At 37.6% G+C, this 23,525-nt stretch overlaps 1 protein-coding gene across 5 annotated transcripts; it reads right to left on the reverse strand.

Moving 5' to 3' along the window:
* Nucleotides 1-2,076: 2,076 nt before the first annotated feature.
* On the reverse strand, nt 2,077-8,884 carry LOC140809209 (uncharacterized). 5 transcript variants are annotated; one of them, XR_012113084.1, is made up of 17 exons: nt 7,686-8,255; nt 7,311-7,504; nt 7,065-7,144; nt 6,823-6,918; nt 6,608-6,731; nt 4,921-4,979; nt 4,766-4,828; nt 4,305-4,375; nt 4,113-4,215; nt 3,695-3,763; nt 3,495-3,593; nt 3,194-3,337; nt 3,087-3,116; nt 2,946-3,005; nt 2,614-2,691; nt 2,330-2,461; nt 2,077-2,216 (listed from the first exon to the last, which is right to left on the reverse strand). XR_012113084.1 is itself a non-coding variant. In XM_073166726.1 (17 exons), exons 2-17 carry the CDS (start codon nt 7,832-7,834, stop codon nt 2,381-2,383), a joined length of 1,500 nt encoding a protein of 499 aa, XP_073022827.1. In that variant the 5' UTR covers nt 7,835-7,849; nt 8,728-8,884; the 3' UTR covers nt 2,242-2,380. The 5 variants fall into 5 exon arrangements, 4 of the variants coding, with proteins under 4 accessions (XP_073022827.1, XP_073022824.1, XP_073022826.1 ...); XM_073166726.1 differs by lacking the exon at nt 2,077-2,216 and adding an exon at nt 8,728-8,884 and having other exon boundaries at nt 2,242-2,461; nt 7,686-7,849; XM_073166723.1 differs by lacking the exon at nt 2,077-2,216 and having other exon boundaries at nt 2,242-2,461; nt 3,695-3,769; nt 4,119-4,215; nt 7,686-8,257.
* Between the last annotated feature and the right edge of the window lie 14,641 nt (nt 8,885-23,525).

The following is a 23,525-nucleotide window of genomic DNA, read 5'->3' on the forward strand; positions in this document are numbered from 1 at the left end:
ACATATTTTGATTCTGTAATGAAAACTCTGCACCTACTCTTCACTCTTTTGAATTTGCATATGAAATCATTAGCTGATTCTCCCGGCTTCTGACCACTCTCGACAATTCCGCTATACTAATCTCAGACACTGTTATGAAAAACTGTGTATGGAACTGATGTTCCATGTCATGCCAAGTCAAAATAGATTTCCGAGGTAGTGTGGCATACCAAGTAAATGCAGTACTAGTCAATGAATTGGGAAACAATCGTAGCTTGTAGTTAGAAAATTATCCAAATTTTCTAATTCACCCCCATTGTATTGTAAATCTCGCTACATGTTCCACACTAGATTGGTCATCTTCCCCCGTGTATAAATAAAGTGAAGTCTGGAATGCGATATCCTCGTTGATAAGGATTGTCACGATCAACAACATCGGGATATGGCTTGTGAAACTCTCGTCGGTTGATTGGCCTCACCCCTGGGCCATACAACTCTTGAATAACATCGCGTACAATCTCGAAGTCCAAGACTGAAATTTTTCGTAATGGGTACATGTAACAATTTGTCCCCCGAGTGTTATTCCCTGAACTTGGAACGGAATACCCATGTATTCCCCCATCACCATACATCCTTGTATACATGTTAGAAGAAGTTCCAGCGAACATATTACCAGCTATTTGTTTACCATTACTATAACTTTGGTGTTTCGGCTCCAATTGGAGGAGTATACTTTCCTTCCCTAACAGACCAAAGAGTCGGTGATTCCTCCAAGCGGTGATTTTCACCTGTTTGAGAAGTCCTTGACCTCTGGCCTTGGCCTTTATACAGCTTAGTTTCAATTTCCCTAGGTTTACCAACTTCTGGTGACTTATCTTCCTTCTTCGAAAACTTCCTCCATTCCCTTATTTCTATCATAAAGTCCATCATAACAGCAGTAAAAGCTCTGTTCGTTTTGTTGAGATCACCAAAGATATTTTTCTCCATGAACAACATAATGTTTTCTGGAATTCCCTCACTACCAAAAAATGAAATTTTTTCATTCATAGCCTCTTCTTCGAACTCTTGTACCAGTCGTTCCATTGATCTTCCATCAGCATTGGTCTCCTCTTCCTGTGAACGATGGCATTTTCCTTGTGATTGAGAAATTTCTTCATCGTGTCTCACTGGGCCTGCCAATTTGTTTCTCACAAAATTGTGGGACGTGTCAAGCATGTGATCGTGCCAAATATGGAATTATTTGACTTCTTTATCAAGCGGTGTGTGTCTCAATTCAACCGTTAGTTCTAATTCTCTCGGTATGGCTTCAAAGAGAAAAAATATAAATTTAAGAATATGGTAAAATTATAGAGAGAATAACATCAAATTTAATTCCATGGTGAATCAAGCTGGGCGACAAGAATGAGGGCATCAGATTGGTTATTTCAGTAGAGATTGTTGACATTGTTCTTAAAGTCGGTTGATGATTGTTGTCTACAGAATACATGAGCTGAATCTGAATTGATTTGAATTAAAAATTAGCATACATGAACTGAAAATCAACGAAATAAAAAGAAAACATTCTGCATGCAATCAAAATCATTTCTACATGAACATGAATTAAAAAACTGAATGGTAGTTGATGACTTCTTTTCCTCTATTATCTTGCAATATAAATTTTAAAAACTAAGAGTGAAACACCTGAAAAATATTGATGTTGTTAACTAGTTAATATCAAGAGAAACTTGAGGAGAAAAATATATTAGGATGGTGCAAAATTACCATATATTGTGGAAAAACGTTTAAAATTGTTTAATAACATAAAAATTAAATGATTTTTAATCAAATCCTACGAGGGATTTTTTAATTACGATTATAATTTAAAATTTTCAAAAATGGAAGGGAGGTTTAACATTCAAAACAAAAATTCTCACCAACTAAAGAAGCAAAAATGGAATTATTGCCGCACTTTCATAGGGATCTTAACTCACAAATCAGCACTATCTCCAGTACTTCACTATTAACACATTCTAAAAAAAACTGAAAGGTCGTTTGGTGTACAATCTCCAAAAGTGATAAATTAACGACTGCAATTTCAACGAGTCTCGCCATAACAAGAGCCAGGTAGCATTCAGGGGTGAGCATAATTTAAAATGCTGCGACATTTATGCCTTAAAGGCTTAGAGCTACAGAATCTTTCTCAGTAAAAATAGCTCTCCGAGGGTAACCCTACAATGGTTCAGGCCAACAAAATCGGGCTGTGGACTCGAAGGAAACCAAATATCAGGAATCACGGTTCGGGATCATCAGGAATTTGATCACATTAGCAAAATAAACAGAAAAATTAATAAATAAGCCTATTTCAACTTACTATTTCAATATATACACCAGATAACAAAATGTTCGTTTTTGCTTTCCATGATCAGGAAGGTGGATATTTGAGTTGGTTGACATACTTTCCATATCTTCCAGCAACCGCAATATCAGATAACAGATCCCACGTCTGTAAAATATGAATAAAGATGGCACAAGTCTTCAACTGCTTTTTATAAGATGAAAGGAGCACAAAAATTCCAACCCAAGATCTTTCATAAAACAAAGTTCAACATTTATATCAGGTAAAAGAAAGAATAGAGAAATATGATTCTTGCTCACCTGCAATTTTCCCTTGGAGCCTCCTATTGCCAGGGAAAAGGGACAATCATCCGAGAAGGAAATAGAAAACACAGCTCCCTAAATACAATTCGAGCATAAGAGTTACTTTGTGTACGTCAACAAAAAATAATCAATAATGTAAGTTTGAACTATAAGTCCAACGTCATCAATTAACTGGAAGGATAAAATGACCAAGGGAAGCAGCATCTCACAAAACAACTTAAGCTAGCATCAATTATTTAAAAAAAAAATACAAAAACAAATCATAAATCAAATTTCTATCATTCGTTATATGAAAGGAAAGTCCACCAGAATATGAAAATGTAACTTACAGCTTTTGGATTTTTGGAGGCGATACACGATGGCTGATTTGACAAGTCCCATAGTTTAACCTGATCAAAGTATTGGTATAAAAATGATGAGTACGGTGGAGGCGAACAATAATTAAAAGAAAACAAAGAGAATATGTTTACCATCTTGTCCATGGAACCAGTAGCAAGAAGCTGCAAAATAATTTGTCCTAACGTTAGTACATTTAAAATGTGCAATCTTAAAATGACAAGTGAGGAAATCTTATCACATTTGGGACTGCAGTGTTGTAGGAAATTGCACAAACTGCCTTTTCATGTGCATGGAGTGTGAAGGTTGGCTTAGGCTCTGAGGATAATTCAGAGCTAGCAGCACGGACATCGAAACAAATTACCATGCCATTTTCAAGACTGACCTGATAAAACAATCAAAATACAGGCATTGGTTGATAATTTATCCAAGATAATTAAAAAAAGCGGGCATTTTGAGAAACTTGCAATCGCAGAAATGGATCTTAGGATGTGGGTATTATGCAATAATTGGTTGGGGTTGAGCAAGGATGGAGGACAAACCACAAATGAATGCTCAGTGTGTGGATCCCATGCTAAGCTCTCAACATCAGCCACAACTGGCCACTTAAATCCACCATGAGAAGGTACCCTGCCGTCTTTCTGAAATTTAAAATATTGTTGATCAAACAACAGTGCCGAATTAACTACAACTGCATACCGCCAAACAGAATAAAGGTTGTGCAAGAATTCGTGAAACATACCATAACTACAGAATGGTCAAATGAACCGCTGAGAAGAACTTGCGGGGAAAAATGATTCCACGCAACTGCCTGGACCTGGATAAAACAAAATCACATCATTAAAAGAGCGAATTCAGGAAAAAATTAGGAAATTAGCCTAGATCCGCAATTTTTCTGCCAAACACTTCCGTTATCAATTCAAAAATAGATTTTAAACCAAAAGCTTATCCGACATTATGTGGATTCTCATTTCTAAATGAAACACAAAAAAACTTTGGATACTTGCATGTACAATTTGATTATAAGTTCGTATGAGTTGACTTTGAAGTGACTCTGCAAAACCGTAGTTATTTAACAAGCAAAACAAATGGAAAATATTTAGAAAAAAAAGAGCAGGGGGTGAATTTCTTATGTTAAGAACACAATGGATGCAGGTAACCCTTGCCTTATCTGCATGGTGGTCCATGGTTATATCACATTTTTCAGTTGCCACATCCCAAATCTTAACCAACTTGTCCGCACTTGCACTTGCAAGAATGTTCCTGGATGTATACGTAATTTGAGCGATACAGAACATTAGAATTTTATCCCAAATTCTGAACACTTAAAGATCATCAGAAGCTCCAAATACCTGTACTCCTTGTTCCAAGCAAGTCCAAGAACTGCATCAGTATGACTGCCAGCTTTATATTTAACAGATTTCTGCCCATCAGAAAGAGAGTATATTTTATGAAGAATATAGATTGAATAGTTCCGTTAGATTTACTTGTTCAATAACAGAATCATATAATTATCATGTTCTGGAGACAACTGCAAGCGTAGAACTGCTCCCATCCATAATATACTCTGGAGTCTGGAGTTTGGAATAATTCTCTCTTTCACATCAAAATTGCCAATCGCAAGGTACACACTCAATTTTAAAATCATACAGTCAAAGAATTTCACCCAAAAAAAATTCTCTGGATGCAGTGGTCATGAACATGAAGTAAAACCTAATAGTAATGATCTACCAACACCACACGGGAAAAAAACAGCAGAACATACAGTATCAAGGATTTTGAGCATGCATTAACGTATAACTAAAATACAAACCTTCTTTGCCTTTTTCTTTTCAATAATACCGCCCAATACAACAGATGGCTGAACTTCATCCATCTAAAAGCATAAAAGAATGGATAGATCCATTAAATCTGTCCATCTACTCAAGAATCAATGATATACGAACTAAATAACAAAAAACTACATACAATGTCAAGGTCCCATATCTCAATGGCTGGTTCCATTGATCCAACAGCAATGAAGTTGCCTGTCAGGAAGCATAAACTGATGAAAATTGAAAACAATGAACAATATAGAATCAAGCAAAGTTCACATCCATAGAGAGCCAGGTAAAAAGACGCCACCTTTGAAGTACTTTCTCCAGCGGAAAATACATATAAGTAATGTTTGAGATAAACTAAATTGAAGAACTTTACTTAAAAAAATGAGGTTAAAGATCCCTATACATACACAACATTTCTATATGATTATTTACAAATATTGCAATTTCACCATCATCATTCAGTACATACTCAATACTCATTTCCACAAATACCATACAACAATAAAATCATCGAACGAGAGAGAATGATCTATACTTTATAGTCAACAAATTTCACAACCAACAAAAAAAATATTGTCGTTGAACGTGAACCATGTTAAATACACATACACTACTGCACATAGCTGCAGTTTACATGTTCCCAACTATAAGGTATTACTTGCTCTACCATTTTTATTTATGGGACATCCCTAAATAATTTCTGTATCCCGAATTGAAATGACAAATTTCTCTCCAAACATACCTTTAGTGTTACATGATCAACTCACAAACATTTCTTTTAAGAGCAAAATTACAAACATATCCAAATATTTTCACTTTTCCAACTCTCACCTAAATTTTCATCCTGTGTCAGAATGGTAAATTCATGTATGGATGCAGGCAGTCATTAAAAAATCCTCACTATTCGTATAACTGAGTTTCAATTAATGTGGATTGTTAACATATACCAGATAAGAAAGTACACATTGTAACTATTCCTCGAAAGAGTATCCTTACTCTAAAAGGAGACAGACACACAGTGATGGTATCCAAAGCAATAAGTTAATATCTTTGTTCAATTGCAAAAATAGCTCAAATATCACATTTAGGGATGTAATCGAGTCGAGCCGAGCCGAACTCTTGAAAGTTTGAGCTTGATTCGTTTATAATTGACCCGAGCTCGAGCTTTATTTAACGAATATATGCATGACTCACGAGCTTATTCAAGCCTTTATCGAGCCTAAACAAGCTTAATAAATATAAATTATACATTTAAATTTTCATTAAATTCATTAAAAAGTAAATTATATATTTAAAGAAAAATATATTATTCTTTTTAAAAATTTTAAATTTATTATAATAAATAAATTTAATAGATTTTTCTATATATCATAAATAATATGCAAAATCAATAAATCAAATATCAAAACTATTATTTTTTCATCTAAAAGATTACTCATAAACTTACCAACGAACATGTTCACGAGCTAACGAGCCGAATAGTGTAAAGCTTGAGTTTAATTTGTTTATCATAACGAGCCTAATTAAACGAGCTCAAACGAGCTTTTATCGAATCGAGCTTCGAATAGCTCACAAACGGTTTGGTTCGTTTACATCTCTAATCACATTCACTCTGAGAATCACACTAACAATGACAAACTAGTAACATATGACGGAGAACTATTAGTCTCCACGTGTATCATTCTCACAGGATCAAATTAAGAAGGAAAAGGAATCAAAATCGAGGTGTAGAAAGATCAATAATTTCAGAACTCTACAAAAGAATGATAAAGGCTAAAACCAGTGAGGAAACACCGATATTAGAAGTCACCATAAGAATGCGGCATCTTTACCTTTTTCTCCACCTTTGATAGGACAATCAAGCCAGGCTGTGCAAAGTGGAAAAGCTGGGATGACAATATCATGGTGTACATACATGTTGACATCCCCTGCAGTGGGATTTTCAATGATCCAAACCTGGGATGAGAATTTCACCAGTTAATGTGAGGCCACAATTGAACAGAATGTGAAGCATTTGTTGTCTTTAAAATTTACTTCAGTCACATGCCTCAAGATGGCTGACATCATCCTCGTTACGAGCACAAATAATGACTGCATCCTCTGGATTTATAGTCATATCCTCTTCCTCTTCGGAGTCATCATCCTGAAAGTGCAAAAATAGTACAATGATAGATAAGTAAAAAGCTCAGAGAACAAATGAAAAAAGTACACCATGGCAAAATTCATTTTTCAATAAAGAAGAGCACAAAGGACCTTTAAAGGAAGCTAGAGCATGGTGAAGCAACTTACATTCTGATTCTTTAAGTAAGGGTCCATGTCATTACTTGGATAATACAAGTTCCCAAGGCCCGAACCAAACAACTCGACACCTGTTTAAATAAGGCAGCCTCATCTCACAGCAGATAAGATTTTGAAACATCCATAAAAAAATACAACGCCCAACCACATATCTTCCTCGTGATTTTTAAGGTGTAAACATTTAACAATAATCAAGTCGATGTTAGATTAAATGGTATCAAGGGAAACAAAAAATACCATCATCCTCTTCGTCATAATTGTCCATATCAAGTTCCTTCAATGCATCAGTTAAGCCATCAGTTTCCATCTTTGTGCTGTTGGAAGCTTTACCCAGTGCATCAGCTGCAGCTAGCGCGTTGACAAGTTCATCATCTTTCTTTGATGCATTGGAATCCATATTGTAATCTTCTTCATCACTTCCATTATCATTGCTGCAACCGATTTAAATTTTGAAACAAAAATATACAAATATTATGGCAGAAAAGCTCAACATTTATAACATTAAATCGAAAATATGCGAAAAATATGTGTAAGACAATATGACTCCAATTCGAAAATCAGCTTTGCTGATTTGGTTTCAACTTTGAGAATACCATTCAATGGAAAAATCACCAGTTATAGGATGAAAACAACAAGTCTTGCTGTATCTTAAAGATATCATTCTTCACGATCTCTTCAATTTCTTGTTTAGATGGAGGATCAGCAACAGCAGGGATTGACTTCGATGCCCCTTTTGGAATCCAGGAAATTGCTGCTATCATTCTGGTAAATTGAGCCTGAAAGCTAACAACTCCTTTTAGCATAAGGGAAGACAATGAATAATAGCAAACCTGTATAGACTCTCCTTTGTACTTTAGTTCCTCATAGATCACATAGATGCAAAGATTTCCTCGTGGATTTATCTCTTAGTAAATATCCATTAACTTCCCATCGAACACAGAAATTTATGATTCATAAAGCACCAAGTTCTATAAATGTACACAGATCCAAATAACCGAGGCCATGATATCATGAGAAATTGCACTAAATAAAAGTACCAAAGCTTAATTTCAAGTTTTACCGGCTGAAACTTTTAGATTAGAGCAGTTTCAAAGTTTGAAACAATCCAAACAATCTCCATATTCACATAAAAGTTGAAAACAAAATCAAGTCTAAGAAACGAGAGACCAAAGTCACCAAACAAAAAAAATCTGAATTGACAGCACAATTATAGAAAAATCCATAAAAAATCTGAATATGTGAATATGAGGGGCAAAGATTGGGAAAAAACAACGACAAGGCTTGAGTTGGGGCGGATATTCTGGAGCTATAGTACACAGGGCAGTACTTCTCTCTTTCACATCAAAAACAAAATTCTATATGTTACAAATCAAGTCGTTTACACAAAAACAACGACAAGGCTTGAGTTGTTTTTTTCTCAATCTTCGCCCCATTCATTTCTTTCAAGCCTTAATTGTCTTCACATGCACAGAATCAGAAATAAGCGGCCAAACACGCTTAAATATAAACACGTCAAATACACACAATGAAATTATCTATCCATCAATAACGCAACTGCAATCACAGGAAAATTTTAAAAAAAATGTATAATAAAATCGATGCAACACCACAGAACACACAGAATCATACTATTCCAAGAAGAAGAATGAATTACACTGAAATCTCAAGGAAAAAGTGGGAGAGGCGCTGAACAGAACCAGAGCCGAGAGAGAAAGCCGTCGAACCCTAGCCGCCGCAATGGAGGTCGACGATGAGTACTTAAGGAAGACGAGTTGGGCCGGAATCGATTTGTCAGTGGGTTTAAATGAATATGATTCATTTCCTTAATTTGGCTTTTTAATATTTTTACCATAATGACCTTGTATATCTAATATATTTCTTAACAACCCAATAATTAAAACTTACTTTCCTTCATTCTAAATTGTTCACATCAAGAAAAACGGCGCACTTTTCCCCATTATTCTCTGGTCATGAACAAATATTTCTAATTTCCTTCCTCTTTGAAAATACATTTCGAATCTTTGACGTTTTTTACTTTCATTCTAGAATCTTGTTATTCAAACAATAGTTTGAATATCTCATGAATAGGTTCGTAAATTTCGAGTTGAACTCAAACTTTTTTCGAACTGAACTCGAACTAAAAAAATTGAAAATTTCGAGACTCGAACTCAAACTCATATATACTTTATTCGAACACTAAATTTTTAATAATATTCGGTTTGATTCGGTTGGTCATATATATGACAACTTAGAACATCTCCAATGGATTTTTTATCTTTGCTTTTTACTTTATTTTGGCGTTGATAGCAACTCCAATGCAGAGCATAATTTTGCACCAACTTAGTGAGATGCTACAGTGATGCGTCAATTTTGGCGCATCACTGTAGCTGTGCCATCTCTCTTTTTTTTCCCTTTTTTTTCTTTGTTAATTAAATTTTATTGTATGATTTAAGAACTTAACTAATAATTAAATTTAACTACTTATTTATTTTAAAATAATCATATTAAGATTTTTTTAATAAATTAAATATATTTTGAAACGTCCTTGCTCTTAAAAAAAAGTACTAAATTTTTTCTTTTTTTTTTAAATCGCTCACATTTTCGGTCATTGCATGCACATGCACATAAAAATAATCTTGCACCATTTTAAAGTAAATCATCCAACTAGTATTTGAAAATTGAAAGGAATAGTCAAACCAGAAATCGTAAAACGTTTTACCAAACCTAAAAAGCAATAAATGTTGAAAAGTGTATCTCATACTAAACTCTCCAAAAACCTCTCAAAAGCATAAATAAATAGTCTTAAAATCTTTAAAAGAAATCATAAAGCGAAATGCGGAAAATAGTGCGCTGGTCCTCGGGTTGTGTGCGCCATCAGTCCAGTAGTATCACTCATCAAGACCTTCCTCAGAACCACCTGCATCCATCACACCTAGTGAGTCTAAAGACTTAACACACCATAATCTTTATAACGAGTAATACATAATACAGTTAACATATAACGGTGAAAAGTACTTGTACTTAAAATATCGTTTTCATTAAGATGCATAAACGTTAAACATAAACATTTTCGTAAACATTTTCATGATGCATAAAAACATTTTCATAAAAACATAAACATATTCATATTCATGTTCGTATCCATATTCATATTCGTATTCATGTTCATGTTCGTGTTTGTTGAATTCAGATCGTTGATTGTGACTTTCATATACGTGTTAGGCGATGGATCCATCTACATGTAACCACAGTACTGGGCGGCGGGGGACACCAGCAACACTCTCACCGGTCAACTGGGCCTGGCCTTACGTAATATCACATCATCATATACATATACATATCCGTGTCCGAGGAAATACGATCGTCGGGCTCCCACTGGGACCACAACCCTCACGATATCTCCAACATATCATCGTGTTAGTCACAATCCATTCACATCATTCAACATGTTATCATCACTTAATAAAAATCATGCCTATAACATTTTTCATTTTAAACCACGCATGCAGCATGTCTTTTACGTTAACGTTTCATCATAAAAATCAATAGACATTTAAAATTCCATAATCCTTTAAAAATAGCATTTTGGCATATGACATCATAAAACATCCATATACATTTAAAATTCCATGTTAACATATAAAACAGCAAATAGGGCACTGCCATGACCTTTACTAATTTATCGGTGTAAAATGACTGTTTTACCCCTGGACTCGAATTTTTACGAACTCGACTTTTTTCCTGATTTGAAGACTCTAAAATGTCTCAAATAATTATTTAAGCTTATATGAATTTTATCGTAATTTTATTTGGCTTAAAACTTAGGCTTTTTTTAATTTATCTTTTCTTAATTATTTTAACGGTGTTTTAATCCCGAAAAATACCAAACTTTAATATAAAATTCCTAAATTCTAAATTTAGTCTTTTTATATTATTTTAGCCCTTATGGATCACGACTCGACCCCCGTGAGTCGTTTTCCAAATTTTCTTTGTTTTAGAACTCTATTTGACACCTAAACTTCGACCCCGAGCCATCTCACGATTTTTGCGAGTTACCCCCGAGCCATATCGAACCAAAACTTGCCCAACATGTCAAAGTTGCCTACTGGACACTAAGCTTAACAAGGAACCCGCCCCAAACCCAAAACGAAGCAACACCAGTCCTACAAGTGCTGGCCGAGAGTGTTCTAGGAACCATTCTGGTTTTGTGTGAACTAAGAGCCCTACCCGTCGACTCCTCCCCCGAGCCAACTCCCTGTACACCTTCCTAGGACCTTGAAGGGTCACCCTACCATAGCCCACCAGCCCTGGATCATGAGTACACTCCCCCACGAAGCCCGCAAGACTGCACGCATGCAGTCTTGCTTCTAGGCTGGAGTCCTTCTCGCGAAGGACTCTTCGCCGACTACCAACCTGAGTCCTAGCGTGGCTAGGACTCTGCCCTAGACTCGATCGAGACCCTAACCAAGTCCTGGACCAAGCCAAGACCCAGTCGGCCCTTTAAAACAAGCACCTCGATCACCCACAAGCCTAGACAACACAAGCAGTTTTTCTTTCTCGTTTCTTTGGTTTTCTTGGTTTTCTTGGGTGGGTAAGGGGACTAGATTATTACTTGCAATCTTTGTTACAACTTATTATAGGATCATGGCAGCCCTTAACGTGCAAGAAACACTTTAAAGAAATTCAAATCATGAGTTTAACATGCAAGAGTGCATAAATCCGAAAATTTCAGAAAACTTCTATATGATCTTCATGCATCCAACAATTAAAAGAGTTATATGATATGATGGATGAGCAAAGGAGATTAGGGTGTGCCTTTGCGTTATAAACGCTCGGATAGACGACGACGACGACGAAGAACGGAGGAACGACGAGGCTAGATTCCACGTGAAAGCTTCCCCACTCACGGCTGTTGTCGATTTCTTTTTCCAGAAAAATAAAGTGCCGTGTGTGTGTGATGGAGTGCAGCCGTGAATTGCAAGGGAGTGGAGAGGAGAGTTTTTAAAAATTGAAAGTGTGTGGCCGATAGCTGATTCTAGAGTTGTGTAGGTTTCTTGCAAATTTTATACTTTAAATACAATTACCCCTTAATCTAAACATTAGGCCTATTAAGCCATCTAATTAAGGCCCAATTAATTAGATTAGGATTTAAATAAAAAAAATAGTAAAGTTTTCCTTTGATAAAAAGTGAATTTATTAGCCGGGTTGCTAAAAAGCTCGCATTTTATTTTAAAAAATCCAATATCGATAAAATTACGTTCCGTCGTATAAAATCACCCCACAACTCTATACTTTCAAAAATTTACTTAAAAACATCGACCGTATTTTAAATACTTAAATTTAATCATTTAATAAAAATCCTTTACATTTTTAGTCCTCGGTCCCCGTTCCTCGATCGTCACTTGAATATTCCTAAAAATACCATTTTAATGCATGATGACAATTAAATCTCATTTAGCAAATAAACATGTATGTCACATAATTAATTAGCAATTAAAATAAATTAATTACTCATTTTCCATAGTTTCTTAGATTCGCATGCAGTTGGATTACGTCGTCTAATTTTTGGACCTTACAATTCCTCCCCCCTTAAATAAAATTTCGTCCTCAAAATTAGAACTTACCGAATAAATCCGGATAGCGACCCTTCAAGTCCCTCTCGGTTTCCCAAGTAGCTTCCTCTTCCGAGTGATTCAGCCACTTGACCTTGACCATTGGAATGACTTTGTTTCGCAATCGTCTTTCTTGTCTAGCCAGAATCTGGACAGGTCTTTCCTCATAAGTCATATTTGGAGTTAGTTGGAGAGGTTCATAATTAAGCACATGCGACGGATTCGACATGTACTTCCGCAGCATCGAAATGTGGAACACATTGTGAACTCCAGAAAGTGCGGGTGGCAGTGCCACTCTATAAGCTAGTGACTCAATCCTCTCCAAGATCTCGAACGGACCAATAAATCTCGAACTAAGCTTGCCTTTCTTGCCAAAGCGCATAACACCCTTCATGGGTGCTATTTTCACAAATACGTGGTCGCCCACTGCAAACTCTAAGTCCCTATGCCTCTTGTCCGCATAACTCTTTTGTCGGCTTTGTGCAGTCTTCATTCTATCACGAATTTTTACTACAAGCTCAGCCGTCTCTTCAATCATATCTGGACCAATATCTCTTCTTTCCCCAACCTCATCCCAATGAATAGGAGATCTACATTTTCTTCCATAGAGTGCCTCAAAAGGAGCCATCCCAATTGATGATTGGAAACTATTATTGTAGGTGAACTCCACTAGAGGTAACTTTGGTTCCCAACTGCCTTGGAAATCAATAACGCATGCTCGCAGTAGATCCTCCAAAATCTGTATAACTCTCTCTGACTGGCCATCGGTCTGAGGTTGGAATTGAAAGGGGATCGGTTACGGTGGCCGTAAGCGCAACGGAAGTTTAAAAATTTCGATTTTTGTTCAAAAATTTCGGCCACCATGATATCTTGTGCAACAAATACAATAAAACACCAAAATGACATTCATAGTGTGTTTAGAAATAGTTACCTATCAACCTCTTAAGGTTGATGATGGCTCCAACTTAGTTGATATACAACTAAGCTCTTGATGGCAAGACAATCTACAAGCTTCACCTTGTTCTTGAATCTTTCCTTCAAAATTAGGCCCACCACTAGCAAACTAGAACCCCTCTTATTTTGCACTAGAAAAATAAAAGGATTTTTCAAAGAGAAGTATTTTTTTCTTCCTCAACACTTGAAGAGAAAAGTTGAGAGAAAACTTGAGAGAATGGTCTTCAATATTTCGGACATGGAGAGCTTGAATGGGGGGAAGGGAGACTTGTCTTGGACTTGCAAAAAGTAGAGACAAAAGTAGCATGCCAAGCCTTGATAGTTGCAAAAGTTGTCTCCAACCCTTCACCTCCCATGCATGCATATTATATGGTTTATTATCAAAATAAAAACCATGGACTAAATTTAATTATCTCAAACATATTTGAGACTAATTAAACATTACTTGAATTTACCCAAGTCTCACTAGTTAAATAATTAATTTAAATTGAGCTCTACAAGACTCAATATAATTTAATTAATTCAACACTTGAATTAATTTAATTATGTGGACTCTACTAGGTCCACTAGTGTTTAATTAATTCAACACTTGAATTAATTTAATTTAGTCCATAATAATGTTTATGAAAATCACAATTTTCAAATACATTATTCAATTGGTTAACTTTTAATTTTGGAACACTTCCATAAATTAAAATTTACATTTCTCTCATAGAAGTCATACTTCTATTTTTCCTTACACTTATAAACTCATTTATAAGTCGTTCAACACATTGAACTATTTTTTTTTTTTTTACTTCTCAACGGGATCTAGAAAGCCAGCACTTGTGTGGCCCTCAATGGTTCATTGATACAACTAGCCGTGGGTTCACATCTCCATGTGATTCGGACTAAACATGTCCTTATATGAGCATACCCCAATTGCTACATTCTTACTTATCAACTCTTTGATAACAAGAACGTCAGAACTCAAGTCTGATAGCACCCAACGAATCATGTTAAACGCCTAGCAACATCGCTTACATGATTCCCTAGGTATCAAATGATAGTGCCTGCAAGAACCATTCAATTATGGTTAGCGTACAGTACGGTCCCTTCAACTCATATATCCCGACCGATTCGACAACCATTGGTTTATCGAGAGTTGTCAATGAATCGATACTATGTGTCATGTTGTAGTTGCATCGATGGTGTAATCTATGAAACCCCTTTCATAATTACCACCATACTCTGATCAGATATTTCAATCTACATACACATGAGAACACATAGGATATCCATACCCGAAGGTAAGCGGTGAATCCCCGACTACAATGCATCGACTCCTATACGTTTCGACAGAACACCCAACCTTGCCACCTGATGACCCCATGAGAGTCGATAAACAAGCCAAAGTGTAATTCTAGGACATAGAGTCTCAATGTTGTTCCGGGGTATAAGGACTAATGGTGTACAACCATAAACTAGGACTTTTCCACTCGATAAGTGAGAACCACTTGGAAAGTCCTTTATAGAGGGTTGTTCAGTGCACTCTACAAGAAGCACCTATCTGCATGATCGGACATCACAATGTCCCCTACCAATGAAACATGGTACTCACATCGCAGATACTAGTCTCTAACTCGAGCGGCCTTTATCCTTCTTAGTGGCGGCTGAATCGACTAGGAACGGTTTAGAATATACAGTATTCTAAATATGAGTTTCATGATACTCATCATATGAGCATCTCATATTCTTTCTACTATTTGTATATTCAAGGACTTTATCTATGCAACTAGCATGGGTATAAAGATAGAGATGTGTCAAATTAATAAATTCAAATATTATTAAAATAAAGATCGTTTATACAAAGAGTTTCATCGTGAACAGTCGGCCAACACTTGGCTCGACTTGCACCTACTCTAACAATCTCCCACTTGCACTAGAGCCAACTACCCATATACTTCAGACCCATTGATTCGCGATGCTTCTCGAATGATGGTCCTGGTAAAGGCTTAGTTAGTGGATCAGCAACATTATCTGCGGAGTCGACTTTGTCAATCATGACATCTCCTCTTTCCACGATCTCTCTGAGGATGTGGTACTTTCTCAATACGTGTTTGGACTTCTGATGAGACCTCAGCTCCTTTGCTTGAGCAATCGCTCCCGTGTTGTCACAAAACACCGGGACAGGAGCAACTCCATTAGGAATGACGCCCAACTCTTGGACGAAATTCCTTATCCAAACTGCCTCCTTTGCTGCAGCTGATGTAGCAATGTATTCTGCCTCAGTGGTGGAATCCGCTGTACTGTTTTGCTTGGAACTCTTCCAAGAGACAGCAGCACCATTGAGCATGAATATGAATCCAGAGGTTGACTTTGAGTCATCAATATCGCTTTGGAAGCTAGAGTCGGTATAGCCTTCCAATTTTAGTTCTCCACCCCCATAGACCAAGAACAATTTATTGGTCCTCCTCAAATACTTGAGTATGTCTTTCACAGCTTTCCAATGTGGAAGACCAGGGTTCGATTGATATCTACTCACTACACTTAGTGCGAAGGCCACGTCAGGACGTGTAGATATCATCCCATACATGATGCTACCAATTGCAGATGCATATGGAATGCGTGTCATCGCCGCTATCTCTTCATCAGTCTTGGGAGACATGGACTTGGATAGGGACACGCCATGACACATTGGTAGATGTCCTCTCTTGGACTCATCCATCCAGAACCGCTTCAGGATGGTATCAATGTATGTGGACTGGGTGAGACCAAGCAATCTTTTTGATCTATCTCTATAGATCTGTATTCCCAATACAAAAGATGCTTCACCCAAGTCTTGCATCGAGAACTTGCTTGCTAACCATATCTTAGTTGATTGCAACATTCCTACATCATTCCCAATGAGTAGAATGTCATCAACATACAACACCAATAATGTCACATCACTTCCACTGACCTTCTTATACACACAGGGTTCCTCAGGATTCTTAGTAAAATCAAACTCTTTGATTGTACTATCGAATCTAAGGTTCCAACTCCTAGATGCCTGTTTTAGACCATAAATAGATCTCTGAAGTTTGCATACCATATGCTCACTTCCGACAGATGTAAACCCTTCGGGTTGAGACATGTAAATTTCTTCCTTAATATCCCCATTAAGAAATGCTGTCTTAACATCCATCTGCCATATCTCATAGTCATACCATGCAGCTATGGCTAGCAAAATCCTTATGGACTTGAACATTGCGACTGGAGAAAAGGTTTCTTCAAAGTCAACTCCTTGTCTTTGAGTATATCCTTTTGCTACCAATCGCGCTTTGAAGGTCAATACCTTCCCATCCGCCCCAAGTTTCCTCTTGTAAATCCATTTGCTCCCTATAGGAACAATTCCCTCAGGTGGATCCACGAGATTCTACACTTGGTTCGAATGCATGGAATTCATCTCAGATTCCATTGCTTCAAGCCACTTGGATGAATCGGCATCAGATAATGCTTCCTTGAAGGTCCTTGGATCACATCCTAGGTTAGGCTCATCATGGTCCTCTTCAAGAAGCAGACCATACCTCATAGGTGGTCTCGAGACTCTCTCAGATCTTCTAGGAGCTTGTATCTCCTCTCTTGGCTCTTCTGGTGTGGGTTCTATAATTGTGGGTGTCTCTCGAACTTCTTCGAGTTCTATCATCTCCCCTTTTCTATCCAATAGAAATTCCTTTTCCAAAAAGGTTGCATTCCTAGAAACAAAACTTTTGTTTCTTGGGGATGATAGAAGTAGTATCCAACCGAATTCTTTGGATATCCCACAAAGTAACATAAAATGGATCGACTATCCAATTTATCTCCCACTACCTGCTTTACATAAGCAGGGCACCCCCATTTCTAAGATAAGAATATTTGGGTGGCTTACCCATCCATATCTCATATGGAGTCTTGTCAACTGCTTTTGAATGGACATTGTTCAACAACAGTGCCGCTGTCTCAAGCGCATATCCCCAAAATGATGGCGGCAACTCCGTGAACCCCATCATAGACCGAACCATGTCCATCAAAGTCCGGTTACGACGCTCCGAAACACCATTCAACTGTGGTGTAGCAGACGGAGTCCACTGTGAGAGAATCCCATTCTCCCTAAGATACTCTTGGAACTCGGCACTCAAGTACTCACCACCTCGATCCGATCGAAGTGCCTTGATGCTTCGTCCCAATTGCTTCTCTACTTCACTTCTGAATTCTTTGAACCTTTCAAAGGCTTCAGACTTGTATTTCATCAAATACACATACCCATACCTCGAAAAGTCATCGGTAAAGGTGATGAAGTAGGCATGTCCATGCTTAGTAGTGATGCTAAGCGGACCGCACACATCGGTATGGATCAAATCCAATAACCCTTTGGCTCGCTCCACATGGCCCTTAAAGGGAATCTTGGTCATCTTTCCTTTCAGACAGGATTCACAAGTCGTGAGAGCATTAATATCGGACATATCAAACATGCCAACTCCCACTAGCTTGTTCATCCTTCTTAAGGAAATATTTCCTAATCGAGCATGCCATAATTGTGCCGAATTAAGAGTATCTTGTTTGCGCTTATTTGTTGTTGTTATTGCTTGGACATTGTTAATCGGAATATCTTTAAATTTTAAGGTGTAGAGATTGTTTTCAAGTTCTCCGGTACCAACTAAACATTCATTCTTGTAAATATTGCAAACACCTTTGCTAAATAGACAAGAAAATCCATCAATATCAAGCATAGAAATGGAAATAATGTTTTTCACCAAGTCTGGTACAAACAAAACATCTCTTAAAACAAGCTTAAAATCATTGTTCAAATGCAAGTAAACATCTCCTACAGCCTTGGCAGCAACTCTTGCCCCATTGCCCATCCTCAAGAAGGTCTCACCTTCCCTGAGCTTCCTACTTCTTCCCATCACCTGCAAATCATTACAGAGATGTGAGCCACAGCCGGTATCCAATACCCAAGAAGTAGAGTTAATGGAGATATTTACTTCAATGTAGAATATACCTTTTCCAGAACCCTTCTGGGCAAGATATTCCCTGCAGTTACGCTTCCAATGTCCAGGCTTCTTGCAGTAATGACAAATATCAACAGTCTTGTTAGCTTTATCTGGTGTAGCTACCACAACGGGACTCGGAGCTTGCCTCTTCAAGGGCACATTCTTCTTGGGGCGTTGGAAAGAACGCTTCTTCCTCTTCCCACGTGGATCGGTCTTCGTACCAGATGAAGAACCCACATAAAGAACCGACTTCTCTTTCTTGATGGTGGACTCAAAAGTCACAAGCATGTTCACCAACTCCTCAAGGGTCGGCTCCATCTTGTTCATATTGAAATTCACCACAAAAGGATCAAATGAGCTAGGCAGCGATAACAGCAACACGTCGGTGGTCAACTCCGAAGGCAAGATCAAATCCATGCCAACGAGCTTGTCCACGAGTCCAATCATCTTTAGGCCATGCTCATGGACCGAGGCCCCATCTCGCATGCGCAAAGTGATTAGTTCCTTGACGGTAGCATGCCTAAGAGGCCGAGTCTGCTCACCAAAGAGCTCTTTGAGGTGCAAATGAATGTCAGCAGCACTCTTTGCACCCTCAAAACGCCTCTGCAGCTCATCATTCATAGAAGCCTGCATATAACACTTGGCCTTCAAGTCATGGTCACACCAATCCTTGTAGGTCTGCAATTCCTCAGGAGTGCAGTCAGTCGGAGTCTTATCAGGGGGCGACTCATTTAGTGTATATGCAATCTTTTCCGAGTTCAAGACAATTTTCAGATTTCTTAGCCAAGTGAGGTAGTTAGGTCCGGTTAACACATGTTTTTCGAGTATGGTAGAAAGCGGATTGCGAATTGAAGACATTGTCAAATAGTACTGAAAAGTAAACAGATAAATGTTAATGACTATTTTAAAATATTTAGTAAGATATAAAGTATGGACTTTAACTTTATAAATGTTTACTCCCACTGTTTTGACATCTTTCACTACCCTCTAGTGAAAACGGGAAACTCCTTTCCTCAGTAGGTACATAAGGTCCAATTAGCAAATCATGATCCCGAATAATATCAGCCAATCACAATTCCTAAAAGGTAGTTTCCAATTGCATCACAATGCAACCCTCTACGTAAACTTTTGTCTCACGTTTGATTAGGACCCAATAATATGACGTCGTTCATCTTCACGTGTCAAGCCTTATCCATCGATGTTGAACCTTAATGGACGGTCGCCATGAGTTCCCCCAATAATATGAGCCGAAATCATGGGAGTTCCACGTAGTTCACATCACCATGTCAATGGATGTCACAGCTTTCCGGCACCCAAAGCTCCCCCAATAATATGAGCCGAGCCCCGAGTACGGGTAGCGTTCATCATGCACCCATTGTCGATGGAAGACAAGGAAATTATAAACAAATTTATAATTCCCCTTTTCGTGCTTGATATTAATTTTGAATCTTATTCAAAATGAGGGTTTTTTAATTTTGAAAGGTCTCATCATTAATTTTATTTTAAAAGCTCGCCATGTTTGATCGTATGTTTGCCGGATTCATGCAACTTTGTTATTATCATAATAATAACGCACATACTCATTATTTATAACATATCATGCATATATTATAAACAGTAAACAAACAAGGATGATCAATCGCCCCAATACTAACTGCCCGTGTGAGCTAAACACGGGCCTAGGTCCAATCCTCGGAAAATGCATGAGATGCAAATGCAACTATTACATTAGCTTCCAATATTTACATGTCTTCGATCTTCATAATCATCATGGCCACCATCTTCCAATCTTGATCATCCACTATACTAATATTTACAAATAAATATCCATGTCAAATAGGGATACATCTCATGTGGGTGGGAACGGGTTATAAACCAAGCCCACTTTAAATTTGATAATTTTTACAATCATTCAACACAAAATATCCTAGCATACACCTAGCAAATTGGGCTTGGTCTTTTGATCATCTTTCATGCATAATATCACATATCATACACCATCAATTATCACAATAATTAATTGATCCAATATTATATATCTTGATCCAATCACTAACCGCCACGATTATAAACTAAATTAACAAAGTATACAAACACATTTGTCTACTTTCCAATTAATTTATTTATAACCGAATTTCTTGTAAATCACCATTTACTATAAATAATTAAAGTCCAACTTAAATTATTTATTTCAAGAGAAAATATTTGCAACTTTTGTAATTTTAAACTTAAGGGCCCAAAAACTTATTTTTCACCAAAAAACATTTTGGCCCATTTAAAATCACAAACATGTTAGCCATCCCATGACCCAACAACTCAAGGCCCATGACACTTTGATATTCCAAAACACTTTTGGAAACCCTAGCCGTCATCGCCGTCACCGGAGCTCCGTCGCCGGATTCCGGCCAACATGTCCAAATTTTTTTTTATTTTCCAAAGGGGCTGTTCAGGCAGCCCCTCGGGCTGCCCTAGCTGCCCGAAACGGGCAGCCCCTCGGGCAACCCGAGCTGCCCGACACGGGCAGCAACTTACTGCCCGAATTTTTCCCCAAAAACGGCCCTCGATTTGTTGCAAAAAATACACTCATGCGGTTAGAAATCGATCTAAACATAATATCTTGTATTTGCTACACGAAATCGTAACCATAGCTCGGATACGACTTGAAAGGGGATCGGTTACGGTGGCCGGAAGCGCAATGGAAGTTTAAAAATTTCGATTTTTGTTCAAAAATTTCGGCCACCATGATATCTTGTGCAACAAATACAATAAAACACCAAAATGACATTCATAGTGTGTTTAGAAATAGTTACCTATCAACCTCTTAAGGTTGATGATGGTTCCAACTTAGTTGATATACAACTAAGCTCTTGATGGCAAGACAATCTACAAGCTTCACCTTGTTCTTGAATCTTTCCTTCAAAATTAGGCCCACCACTAGCAAACTAGAACCCCTCTTATTTTGCACTAGAAAAATAAAAGGATTTTTCAAAGAGAAGTATTTTTTTCTTCCTCAACACTTGAAGAGAAAAGTTGAGAGAAAACTTGAGAGAATGGTCTTCAATATTTCGGCCATGGAGAGCTTGAATGGGGGGAAGGGAGACTTGTCTTGGACTTGCAAAAAGTAGAGACAAAAGTAGCATGCCAAGCCTTGATAGTTGCAAAAGTTGTCTCCAACCCTTCACCTCCCATGCATGCATATTATATGGTTTATTATCAAAATAAAAACCATGGACTAAATTTAATTATCTCAAACATATTTGAGACTAATTAAACATTACTTGAATTTACCCAAGTCTCACTAGTTAAATAATTAATTTAAATTGAGCTCTACAAGACTCAATATAATTTAATTAATTCAACACTTGAATTAATTTAATTATGTGGACTCTACTAGGTCCACTAGTGTTTAATTAATTCAACACTTGAATTAATTTAATTGAGTCCATAATAATGTTTATGAAAATCACAATTTTCAAATACATTATTCAATTGGCCAACTTTTAATTTTGGAACACTTCCATAAATTAAAATTTACATTTCTCTCATAGAAGTCATACTTCTATTTTTCCTTACACTTATAAACTCATTTATAAGTCGTTCAACACATTGAACTATTTTTTTTTTTTTTTACTTCTCAACGGGATCTAGAAAGCCAGCACTTGTGTGGCCCTCAATGGTTCATTGATACAACTAGCCGTGGGTTCACATCTCCATGTGATTCGGACTAAACACGTCCTTATATGAGCATACCCCAATTGCTACATTCTTACTTATCAACTCTTTGATAACAAGAACGTCAGAACTCAAGTCTGATAGCACCCAACGAATCATGTTAAACGCCTAGCAACATCGCTTACATGATTCCCTAGGTATCAAATGATAGTGCCTACAAGAACCATTCAATTATGGTTAGCGTACAGTACGGTCCCTTCAACTCATATATCCCGACCGATTCGACAACCATTGGTTTATCGAGAGTTGTCAATGAATCGATACTATGTGTCATGTTGTAGTTGCATCGATGGTGTAATCTATGAAACCCATTTCATAATTACCACCATACTCTGATCAGAGATTTCAATCTACATACACATGAGAACACATAGGATATCCATACCCGAAGGTAAGCGGTGAATCCCCGACTACAATGCATCGACTCCTATACGTTTCGACAGAACACCCAACCTTGCCACCTGATGACCCCATGAGAGTCGGTAAACAAGCCAAAGTGTAATTCTAGCACATAGAGTGTAGTGACCCGTTTCAGAATCACCTACTAATCAAGAACTAAGCATGCAATTAACTTAATTAATAATAATCAGAGATAACAGCGGAAATATGGCCAACGACAATAGTTATACAACCCAATCGAAATCAGAACAACTCAAAATATATTCGGTACAACCATATCGAATCAAAAAGATACCGAAGAACTAAACCAACCAGCTACTCAACGTCCTCCTCCTCCTCCTCCTGAGCTGTCCAACCTGAGGCCTGCCCCGTGGGAATGGGGTGTCCAAGATAAACAAAACCGAGGACGTGAGCGATAAGAACGCCCAGTACAAAAGCATGAGTATACAAGCCTATATGAAATGCACATGCTATGATATGATACCAGGGTAGTCAAGAAACAGGAGTAACAAAGGATCTCAATATGCTCAGTCTAGAGGCGCCAAGTGGATAGTGCCGCGCGGTACTCCTCTGGGTCACTGCATCCACTACAAGAACAGACGTGGACCTAAAATGTCCCGGATCACCGAAGCCCTCCGGACCCGTCGGCCACTGTGTACTCTTGGTGTCCATGCGTCCACAACACAAGACAGGGCTGAGCGGCCCCACAAGATATAGCTTATCTCGAAAGAGATACAGCTCAACAGTAAAGGCTATCTCGA

Source organism: Primulina eburnea, chromosome 13, assembly GCF_022965805.1.
Source record: "Primulina eburnea isolate SZY01 chromosome 13, ASM2296580v1, whole genome shotgun sequence".
In the NCBI taxonomy this organism is placed as follows: Eukaryota; Viridiplantae; Streptophyta; class Magnoliopsida; order Lamiales; family Gesneriaceae; genus Primulina; species Primulina eburnea.